This window comes from Pelobates fuscus, chromosome 5, assembly GCF_036172605.1.
Source record: "Pelobates fuscus isolate aPelFus1 chromosome 5, aPelFus1.pri, whole genome shotgun sequence".
NCBI classification, from domain to species: domain Eukaryota; kingdom Metazoa; phylum Chordata; class Amphibia; order Anura; family Pelobatidae; genus Pelobates; species Pelobates fuscus.
In genome coordinates, this window is record NC_086321.1 from 148825491 (window position 1) to 148837615 (window position 12125).

The 12125-nt window shown below is 44.3% G+C and overlaps 1 protein-coding gene across 1 annotated transcript in view; it reads left to right on the forward strand.

Annotated features, from left to right (window-relative positions):
- The window catches only part of UFD1 (ubiquitin recognition factor in ER associated degradation 1), a 42223-nt gene extending 34788 nt beyond the window's left edge, over window positions 1-7435 (forward strand). Inside the window, exons 11-12 of the mRNA XM_063454461.1 lie at window positions 5382-5463; window positions 6801-7435. Of these exons, the coding sequence (XP_063310531.1) occupies window positions 5382-5463; window positions 6801-6875 (157 nt within the window). The 3' untranslated portion in view covers window positions 6876-7435. The remainder of the gene's footprint in view (window positions 1-5381; window positions 5464-6800) is intronic.
- The last annotated feature ends 4690 nt before the right edge of the window (window positions 7436-12125 follow it).

The window sequence follows — 12125 nt, forward strand, 5'->3', positions numbered from 1 at the left end:
ATGCTTGCAGGCGTGAGAGAACATCAGCACCTAACAGGTTAATTGGGCATGTGGAGGATACCACAAAGCGAGCAAGCAGGCTAGAGCCAACTCGTAATGGAGTTGTTAAAGGGCTATGTCTTGGCTGGCCATCCACTCCAACACAAGAGACGTCAATATTTGACAGAAAGGATGGGTCTGGCAGGTCTTGTTCTCGCAGAACACTACGGGCTGCACCTGTGTCAACTAGAAATGTGGTAGGGTGGCCTTCAATGGGCAAAGTCACTGTGGCAAGTGGCCCCCCCTTATCCCCTGTAGACACTGCCATAACAGGGGTTGCAGACACAGGCTTGCCAATTTCCTAATCATCTGGTTCCTCAATTATCGGAACCTGTTTGGTGGCTTTGGGAGCTGGGGCAGGTTTGGAGGGCTTTCTGGGCTCCCTTGGCTCCTTTTTAGGTTCTGGGCAGTCACTTCTAAAGTGCCCCTTGGCTCCACAATTAAAACAATGTCCCCCCTCCTCCGGTCTAGTACCTTTTGGGACTGGGGTGGAGCGGGATACCATGAGAGGCGCTGAAGTGGATCTTCTTGGGGTCTGAGCGGATTCCAAACCTCTAGCAACTAAAAGTAGGGTGTCCAGGGGAACAACCTTATATTCAGGGCGTGCAGCAATGATTCCCTTGCGTATAGAGTCCTTAACACCTTGGACAAACGCACCTGACAGCATTTGTGAATGAATCTTGTCAGTAAGATCAAACCCCAAATCTGTAAACATTTGATACAGTCTTGCATGAAACCTTTCCACTGATTCTCCTTTATCTTGAATAACATCAGTAAGGCCAGCAGCCTGATCTGCAAGTTTGTCCTTAGCCCATTCTTTTAATTGGGTGCAAAAAGTTACTCCAGAGGGGTAATCAACATCACTGTTGAGCTGATCTGTACTGAGGTGTCGGGCCATACTTGGCCAATATGCATCCCCTGCTTTAATAGCACAAATGCTCAATAAATCACGCCATGCGGCTGAATAAGTCTTTTGAATTTGAACTATCCCTCGGTAGAAGGGCATAGGCTGCTTTTCTGGGTCCGGGAGTGATTTCATCAGAGCACTAGCTTGAGTGGGGTTAAAAGCTACATATTTAGGAGGGGCCTGTTCTCCCCGACCCTTGTGGCCGAAGGGATCATCGATAGAACGATGAGATGGGGCTCCCGCAGCAAGTTCCGATGAGACATGGGACACCCTGTCCATCTCGTCATCATCGAATTCTATGATATTGACTCTTCTACGCGGTGCAGGTCCCGCGTGAGGTGAAAGGACCGGTGGTTGGGAATGAGCCCCAGATGCAGGGGTGGCTAGCGAGTCGTAACCTGGAGACAGGTAGTCGCCGGGAATTACTGGCATCAGGGCTGAACTGGGAGCCGCCATATTGGAGGTGGGGAAAGGAGTTGCTTCAGGATTAAGGGAAGAAGCGGCGGCCATATTTGATATGGGCACTTCCGGGGCAGATTGGGCCGGACTGGGCATGACCGGAACCTGGGGAGTGGCTTGGGGAAAGGGAGGGTAACCGGGGTAGGGCAGGGCCATGGGATATGGGAAGGGGTAGGGCCAGGCAGGGGAGGGCAAAAGAGTAGGGTGGGCAGGCACGGTTAAGGAGGTAGGATATTGGACTGGGGCGGAGCTGATTATCGGAGGAGACAGGACAGGATTAGTGGGGATGGATGCAGAAAGAGGAGTTGTAGCATGGGAGGGAGGGGTAGTTAGCTGGACGGGTGCTGATGGAAGGGGATTAACCATAGAGAGGGATTGCAGGGAGGAGGCGGCAGATGAGATGTTAGGATTAGGCATGGAAGGGAGCGTGGGGATGGCTGAGGATGATGGGACCGTTAGAGAAAGGGAAGGGGTAAAGAAAGATCCATCAGGATTCAGGACCGGGCAGACAGGGGAGGTGGTGAGATGGGGTTCGGGAGGATCGGGAGTGGGGAACATAGTCAGCTGGCTATCACCTATGGCTGACTGAACCTTGGGGATAGACATCCCCTGGGCGCCATTTTGGGGCGCTGGCTGAGGATAAACCCCAGCAACACAATTCTTATGATACACAAACAATTTCACACCTTTGTGATTTATTTCTTCCTCAACCCAACCTTCTGACTGAATAGCCTTCGCTACTCTGTACCATGCTTCAGCAGTCTTTAATAAACCATTATCTGTAAGCTTGCCTTTCATTTCTGCTAGTAACTTGCGCCAACTTTCTGGTTGCAATCTCCCACATGTCGGTACAGCAATTTTACATACTTTTGCAATCTTTTCAACACCTTTAACCATCTCTTCACCCTCTCTGTTCTCTACTAAATCACATGCTAACCAGCCCTTGCTGGGCTTATCTAAATCCTGTCCCATAGTCCCTCTACCCCTATACCAGCGTCCTAGATATAGAGAGAGAGAAGGAAAATTGAACAGAACGTCTACAATGCTCGACTGCCACCCGAGAATCGTGGATCTTTCTCAGGTGCGTCTTCCCAAAACGTAGACTAGTCACTGAATCCGCCTACCCGGGGTGGTAGACACGGATTGGAGCGAGGTGAGAAGTGTGTGACCAATCACTTCTCTTTTAAGAGGAATGGGAGTGGATAGTATAATAATATAGAAAGTGTAGAAAAGATGAAAGGCAAGGAAAAAAAAAATCCTTAGAGACAGACACAGGAGTACATGAGACTCCTCATTAAACAAACAAGACAACAATACAGTTGAAATACAGTGTATGCATCACAGTTCAAATGAAATCAACAGTAATTCCTTTCCTTTACTCATGTGCTTACTCCAAAGTCACCTCCCTCAACCCCGTAGTGCCCCTATAAAACCCACTTATAAGTCTCACTACCACAAATAAACAGAAAAACTGGAATTCCACCAGCCCCCAGCGCTCAGGGCGGCGGTTACCAAGAGAAAACTGGAATCCCCCCAGCCGAAGCTGAGGTTTACCAGAACTGGAATCCCCCCAGCCGAAGCTGAGGTTTACCAAAACTGGAATCCCCCCAGCCTCAGTACCCGGGACAGTGGTTACCAAACTTGGAATTCCACTAGCCCCAGTACTCGAAACTGTGGGTTACCACGTGCACAATGAGGCTAGCTAAGCTCTCAGAGTGTCACGAGAAGGATCACAGGAAATTATGAGTCTACACAAAATCCACAGTTCCAACAATCCCCTTTTTCCTTACAGCCACAGCCACGAGGCTCCTAAAAGAGGTAAACAGGCAAAGAAGACCCCCAGGAACGCATCCACAGGTCAACCCCCCTTTTTCCCTACAACCACGGCACCGTGGTTCCTAAAAGGAGTAAAACAGGCAACAGAAGACCCAGGCAAATCCCCTCGGGTCCACCCCCCTTTATCCCAAAAGGGGCAAAATACAAACAGATAAACAGACAAAACAGAAGACCCAGGCAAATCCCCTCAGGTCCACCCCCCTTTATCCCAAAAAGGGGAAAACAAGCAAGACAGAACCCCAGGCAAATCCCCTGCAGGTCCACCCCCCCTTTATCTCAAAATGGGGAAACAGGCAAACAATTCAAACACAATTCAAACATACCCAGGCAACAGATAGACTAAAATGCAGGTAAACAAATGAGTAACGAGACACCGGGCAAGATATTACCTGTCTTTGATGTCCTCCCGGGAAGCAGTCACAGACACGTGGACGGGTCAATCAAAGGGGCCGGAACATACCGGAGGCTCTGCAGAAGTCTCTACCGTGTATTTGGAGGTGATCAATCTCCCTTCCTTCCCCCTGGATTCCTCCGTCCAACAGCGTCTTCCTTAGGACGGCTCACCGGCCAGACATAGCCCGGTGCCCCACGTTGGGCAGCCAAGTTGTTATGGTACTTTTTGCAGTAAACCAAAATGTTTAAATGTCTATCTGTTCCTGTCCAAATCAATAAAATAAATTGCGTATATACGCTGAAGTAATTAAGTCTGACACACAAGGTTCAGGTTAAAATAACTTCGAGAAAATTTATTGGCAAGTGATTAAAAAGCGGACACGCAGGTCCTTTTAAGAGACATTTTACGTCATCATTGCTGATTAGAATATCAGTAAATAAACATCATTAATTGGATTAATTGTCAAGTGTCGGGATTAGTGTCCACCTATCAATATTATTAATTGGCTCAAAAGACTAAGTGGTTAATCCCGTGTCCACCCACCAAGAGGTGGGATTGTTCTGGACACGGGTGGGGGACAAGGGGTCTTGAGCGTCATTTTACACGGTCGGTGATCTCAGGCCTCGTGGCCAGGTGCAAGGTCTCTTATGAATAGAACATTTCATTACTACTGTGTTCGCATGGCCTTCAAATTATACTTTGTTGCAAATCTAAGGAAAAGTCAGCAATTCCTGTGTTAATCATATCTTTATAGAAAATACAGTCTTTGTTCTATTGTATTAGATGTGCTGGGAAATTCTGTCATGTAAGGTGATTTTAAAATAAACAAGTTAGGTTATGAGGACAAAATAGAGGATTGAAGAAGTCAGGTTAGGGGGACAAAATGGAGGATTGTCACAGTATAAGGTTAAAATGGAGTTAGTGCAATAATTGAATACAAATACAATAAGGTTTTTTAAATAATCCCACATCAATTGTGCTGGTGGCTCATATAGCCATAGCGGCGGGGTGGTTGAGTGACAGAATCCCGACCCTGCAAGGAATAAAAGTCAAAATAGAGGACAACCGGTGGATAGATAAGCTCACGATAGTCCGAAACTCTGTAGATATATATCAAAAGGTGTGGTTGCCTTAGGACAGGGATAGGCAACCTTCGGCTCTCCAGATGTTGTGGACTACATCCCCCATAATGCTCTTACACACATAATGCTGGCAAAGCATCATGGGAGGTGTAGTCCAAAACATCTGCAGAGCCGAAGGTTGCCTATGCCTGCCTTAGGAGGATTAAGAGTCGTGCAAAGGAAATGGGGACTTCCTCTGTCTGTGACTATGAGCTTCTTCATAAGCTGTGAATAATTATATGTTTTGGTGTACTGAAAAACCTGTTCGGCAAGGACATTTTTTTTTCTTTTCTTTTTTTTTTTCTTGCGTATCTGTTATGTAAAGTAAGATAGTCAATTGTCTAATGCGATTCTACTGGCCGTGCTTTTGCTGCATCTTTGAATAAATAACGATTTTGGCATCTAAATGGCAAAAAAGAACAATTTATGTACTAGAATTACAAAAATAAAAAAATAATTTTATAACAAATAGCATAGCTCAAAAACATTTTACCCCACATGGTTGTTGAGATTGATATATGAAAGTGATAATCCTCTCCTTTTTATACATTTGTATGGTTTTGGCAACTAGTGATTCTGCTGTTAATGTCATGTCTTAATGATTTTTTTTTTCTTTTCTCTTTAGAGGAATTCCAAACTATGAATTTAAGATTGGAACAATCACTTTTATAAGAAATTCTCGCCCACAAGCAAAGAAAGTAGAAGAAGTAAGGGTCCCTTGTGATGGCAAACAATACTGTCTATATCCCACTTCTTTATATGCCTAATATCATGCTGAAAACCTAAATCGTAGAAACAATGTTAGAAAGCAATGTAGTCTAGCCTCTTCTATGCACTTTTCCATAGTATTCTTATGTATTTCTTAAAAATAATTATTAATAGCTATCCTATATATAATATACACTACATGGACAAAAGTATTGGGACACCTGATGATTACGCCAATAGGGACTTTTATGACATTGCATTCGAAATACATTGGGGTTGATCGATTTTCCCCACCTCCCCCTCACTCTGCTGCTATAACAGCATCCACTCTTCTGGGAGGGATTTCAACCAGAGTTTGGAGTTTTTCTATGGGAATATTGACCCATGCATTAAGTAGGGCATTTGTGAGGTCAGGCATGGATGCTGTAAGAGAATGCCCGACTCGCAATCTCCATTCCAGTTCATCCCAAATGTGTGTGTGATAGGGTTGACGTCAGGGCTCTGTGCCGGCCAGTGAAGTTCTTCCAAACCAAACTTACCCAACCATGTCTTTATGGACATTGCTTTGTGCACTGGGACACAGTCATGCTGGAATAGAACAGGGCCTTGCTTAAACTGTTCCTACAAAGTTTGAAACATAGCATATGTTTTTATATGCTGAATCCCAACCACAACCCCTGAAAAAAAACAGCCCCATACCATTAGCCCATAACCTTCTACTGACATCCTCCAAACCAAGACTCCTCAGATTGACAGAGAAGCGTGATTCGCCATTCCATAAAACACGTTTCCACTGCACTGTGCTTAAAACCAATCGATCTGGTGCTTGATGTTATACTTGGTGATATGAGGCTTGCTTGCATCTCCTCAGCCATGGAAACCTATTCCATGAAGCTCCAGTCACACAGTTTTTGTGTTGACATCAATGCCAGTGGAAATTTGGAACTCTTCAGCTATGGAATTAGTAGAGCGTTGGTTACTTTTACGCACAATGGTGACCCTACTCTGTGACTTTATGTGATCTTCTGCTTTGTGGCCAAGTTGCTGCTGTTCCTAAACACTTCCACTTTACAATAATATCACTTACAGTTGACTGTGGAATATCTAAGCGGGGATAACCTTTCACAAACGCAATATCTTTGTTCATATGGTGTATATGTAATGCTAACATTAACATAAGGTAAAACAGCTATTTTATAAATTAGATTTTAGAAAATAATGTGACAAGAAATCAGTTACAATCAGTTATACATCTGTACCTAGTTTTGGATTACAACGTATGCATGATCGCAAGACTCCTAATTCTTTCTTTCTTTCTTTCTTTCTTTCTTTAAAGGATGAAGCCGTCAACAGATTTATTGCTTTCTCTGGAGAAGGGCAGTCACTGAGAAAGAAAGGCAGAAAACCTTAGGTTACTGTATGGACAGAAAAATAAAATAAGCTTGCAGCATGTGTCTTTTATGTCTTCATCTGAGCAATAAGAGAACATTGTGAGCAACCCTTATTGAAGAAGAGTGTATACTGTGCAGTTGGGAAATGTCAGTTTATGACCCTGAGAATCTGGAGTAGGAGCTCTCATCCTTGTGTGTGAAATGTTCTACTGATGTGATAAGTAAAAGATAATGCCAAGTGTGAATACATCTCTTATATTTGGCAGTACACCAGCTTTTCTTGTTCTGAGTAATTACTACCACACTGCCCGTGGGAGGAAAAAACAGAAAATGTTTATTCTATATAACATTTACAGTATACAGGGCTATTAGTCATTGTTGTTTCTTTCAACGCGGAACTCATGAAGAACCAAATTCAATTTAATGAGATTTGAATTATTATTTGTAATTGGCAATGCTTTATAAACATAAGATGGCAGTAATTAAGATATTACTGAATGATGTCTGAGAAATGCCACACTTTTTTCCCCAGTAGTAAAACAGTGCATTTGTACAATAAACCAAACAAAATTCCACAAAACTCCTGTTTCCATCTGCATGATGTAATGAGTAGCTAGGCCTGTTCTTGAACATTTATAGTGGGGCCCCTGCCCTGATCTTGCTTTTTTTCCCAAGTCTTTTTTAGAAGTGACTCTATAGTGCTTGAGTGGAAATATGTACAGCTTCCCCCGGTGATCAGACTGCTGCTGTGAGACTTGTGCATAATACACACTATTGCCTGAAGGCAATTTAGGCCTGAATGATACACATAGCTATGAGAGAGAGCTATGCACACTGGGAAAATGTTCATATACCTACAAAGGAGTTGCTGGACCATCAGCAATGATTGACTTCTACAGTCGAAGATTTTAATACAAAGGGTGAACTTTGACACTTTTAAATGGACACTGTAGTCGCCAAAACACCTTTAGCTTAATGAAGTAGTTTTGATGTGTAGATCATGACCCTGCAGGCTCCCTGTTCAATTTCTGGCATTTAGGAGTTAAATCACTTTGTTGATGCAGCCCTAGTTACACCTCCCTGCATGTGACTTGCACAGCCTTTATAAACACTTCCTGTAACGAGTCATCTAATGTTTACACTTCCTTTATTGCAAATTCTGTTTTATTTAGAATGTCTTATCCCCTGCACTGTTAATAGCTTGCTAGACTCCGCAGACGCCTCCTGTGTGTGATTAAAGTTCATTTACAGAGCAGGAGATCAACATACAGTATTTAAAGTTAGTTACATTTAATTGAAAATGAAACCCTTATTGTTTTCATGTAGGATGTGCCAGTCACAGCCAGTGAGTTGTGGCTAGGGTTGCATAAACCGAAACAAAAGTGATGTAATTCCTCAATGGTAGGGAATTGAGCGGTGAGCTTGCAGGGGCATGATCTATACACAAAACTGCTCTATAAGCTAAAGGTGTTTTGATGATTATAGTGTCCCTTTAACATATGGTGCAGTTGTAATTTAAATATGGGAATAAATGTGCAAACAATGAATTACCCTAATTAAGATTTTTGCAGATGTGCATAGATTCTCATGTCCACGTCCAACATCAGTCAGCATGCTTATTCAATGAAGTGAGCATTGTTAGTATTCTAAAGTGAAGTTCAAATTTTTATTTTTATTTTTTTGCAGTGCATATAACTGATACATACAGGCTTGAGGTGCCCCGAAAGCAGTCCTCAGGCTTTACTTTGCTTTACATGCGGGACAGTTGAATGGCATGCACAATTTTATATTATAAGCAGGCTTAAAGGTAGACAGGTGTACTGACATACTGATGAGACAGTGACATGGAAGACGTTATATATTAGTGGTTCAGGAACAGGCTTAAACTTCCATTATGTCACATAGAGAAGAAATTTCAGGATTATGAAACGTGTGTGTGTGTGTAGGTTTAAATGATAATGATTAATGAACCTCCGTGGGTATTATGTGATTGTGTTTGCTTGCTTTTACTGGGGGATCAAGCAAGGGTGGTATGTAGGGCTGGTATAAGCTGCAGCTCAGTTGTTGTGGTGGTAAGCCTGATAGCTTATGTATGTGAGGGTTGGGAGAGAGGGAGATGGCATAGACATAGTCACCAACATACATGTAAGAGAAATTATGTCCTGCAGAGTCAGTGGCTGTGGGTGGCCGGGCAGCGTTCAGTAATGAGCATGGGGCTGGCCGCCCGCTTGCTGTGTAGTCACCCCAAATGTCGGTTTGGATTAGACAGCCACAGAGGGCAGACTTAGTGCTGCAATGTAAACATTGCAGTTTCTCTGGAACTGCAATGTTTTACATTGCAGCACTAAATGCAAAAGGGTCACAGCACCCAGACCACTTCAATGAGCTGATGTGAGCTGGGTGCCTACAGTGTCCCTTTTAAGTGTGAAATTCTTTTTGAATTCCTGACAATTGTCATTTTAGAGAATTACCCTGTTTGTGTTTTGTTGCCCTGAATCCCATTGTACCGCGCTACGGAATTTGCTGGCGCTATATAAATAATAGTAACTAGAAAAGCTACAATTTCTGGGGAAATTGTGTGAAGTGTTCTTGCCTCCACCAGCAGGGCCGGTGCAAGGATTTTTGGGTACATAGGTGAAGATGTATTTTTCCGCCCCCCCCCCCCCCCCCCCGCATTCAAAAATAACATCTTCACCTATGTGCCTCTTAACCAGCCCCTCTCCCCGTCCATTATTGGTCCCCTCCCTTCCCTGTCCCTTAGTGTTCTTCTGACAGTCACACACACTCAATGACAAACACAGAGACTCACTGATCTGACACACACACACTGATTGACACTCATTGACAGACACACTGATAGTCACACAGACTCAATGACAAAGATACTCTCACTGATTTGACAGACACTCACAAACACACACTGACAGACACACACATACACTGACACACTCACATGCAACACTCATACAATCACTCACAGACACACATACACTCACGCACGCACACACTCAGTCACTCACAGACACATACACTCACTCACGCACACACTCACAGACACACATACACTCACGCACGCACACACTCAGTCACTCACAGACACATACACTCACTCACGCACACACTCACAGACACACATACACTCACTCATGCACACACTCACAGTCACTCACAGACACACACACTCACGCACACACTCACAGACACACATACACTCACTCACGCACACACTCACGCACACACTCACAGACACACATACACTCACACACAGTCACTCACAGTAACACATACACTCACTCACGCACACACACACACAGAGACACATACTCACAGACACTCACTCACACACATTCACACACAGACACACACTCACAGACACTCACTCACACAGACACATACACACTCAGACACACAGACACTCACTCACACACTCACTCACACAGAGACACATACACACTCACACACACAGTCACTCACAGACACACAGTCATTCACAGTAATACATACACTCACGCACACACACACACACACACAGACACATAATCACATACACTCACTCACGCACACACACACTCACAGACACTCACTCACACACTCACACACACAGACACTCACACACAGACACTCACACACAGACACTCACTCACAGACACTCACTCACACAGAGACACATACACACTCAGACAAACAGACACTCACTCACACACACTCACAGACACACACTCACACACACAGACACTCACTCACACACACTCACACACACTCACTCACAGACACATACACACAGACACTCACTCACACACACACTCACACAGACACTTACACACACAGACACTCTCACACACAGACACTCTCACACACAGACACATCACATACATTCACAAATTATTTTAATACATAAATAATATCCACCCAGCCTCCCTACCTGGAGAGCTGGTGTGGATCATTCCCTGGGGTCCAGTGGGGCTGCAGGGCGGCGTGCGGCAGGGCTGCGATCAGGTGCTGCGAGGGAGCTCTAACCTCTCTGCTCTGCTCCCTCGCGGGCTGTCTGCTGATGCCGCGGGAGCCGGAATATGACGTCATATTCCGGCTCCCGCGGCATCACTAGACAGCGCGCGAGGGAGCAGAGCAGAGAGGTTAGAGCTCCCTCGCAGCGCCTGATCGCAGCCCTGCCGCACTGGGGGCGGAGATGGTGGCCGACAGGAGGGAGAGCTTCCCTCCTGCCGGTCACTGAAATCTTGCGCCCCCGGAGCCGGTGCGCCCTAAGGCGGCCTGTGCCGCCTTATGGACGCGCCGGCCCTGTCCACCAGTAGTCTACAACTGGAGTGGGCGGAGTAACTGTTATCATTTATATAGCACATTTAATTGCAACGTTGTTGCGCAAAGTGCTTCACAGTTACATTAAAACATACATTTATAAAAACATTATCAGGTGCAAAAGGCCCTGTCTATGACATCACTTGCTGCTGCAGCCTGGCACAGGTCAGAGTATTTTTGCGGTTGCCATCTTCAAACGGTCGGATTTGTAAAACTATAAATCCTACAGTGAAGAGCTTTATATTGTGAGAATCATAAGACCCAGACCTACATTTTGATGTATAGTATGTCTCTGAGATATTAACAATGAAGGCACAGTCACAGTTTAGAAATCGCCCTTCAAATGTGAGCTTTGCCGAGTGGAGTTTCAATGAATGTCAATGGACTGCGTGAGTTGCAAACAAATGGTCATATTGTGAAAACTATAAGGACTATGGATTTGTGTAGGTGGGCCTGAAAATGAGGGAGTGGTGGCAGTTTAGAAATCGTGTCTTGATTTTTCAGCTTTTGCCAGCTCCCACTCTAGCTTTGCCATTCATTCCTATGGGACAAATTTCGCCACAAGAACGACGATATTCCGTGAACCATTCGGCGAAACGTTCCACAAAGTAATAGCAATCGGATCGGGAACAATCTGCACGTTTTGGTATATTTTTGTCTATGTAGTGTAAAAACTGTGGGAGGAGTTAGGGTGGCAAATTTGGCTATAATAATAATAATAATAATAACTAGAAAAGCTACAATTTCTGGGGAAATTGTGTGAAGTGTTCTTGCCTCCACCAGTAGTCTACAACTGGAGTGGGCGGAGTAACTGTTATTATTTATTTATATAGCACATTTAATTGCAACGTTGTTGCCCAAAGTGCTTCACAGTTACATTAAAACATACAGTTATAAAAACATTAGCAGTAGGGGGTGCTAGTGTACAATATGCACTTATAAGGGCTTACACTCAA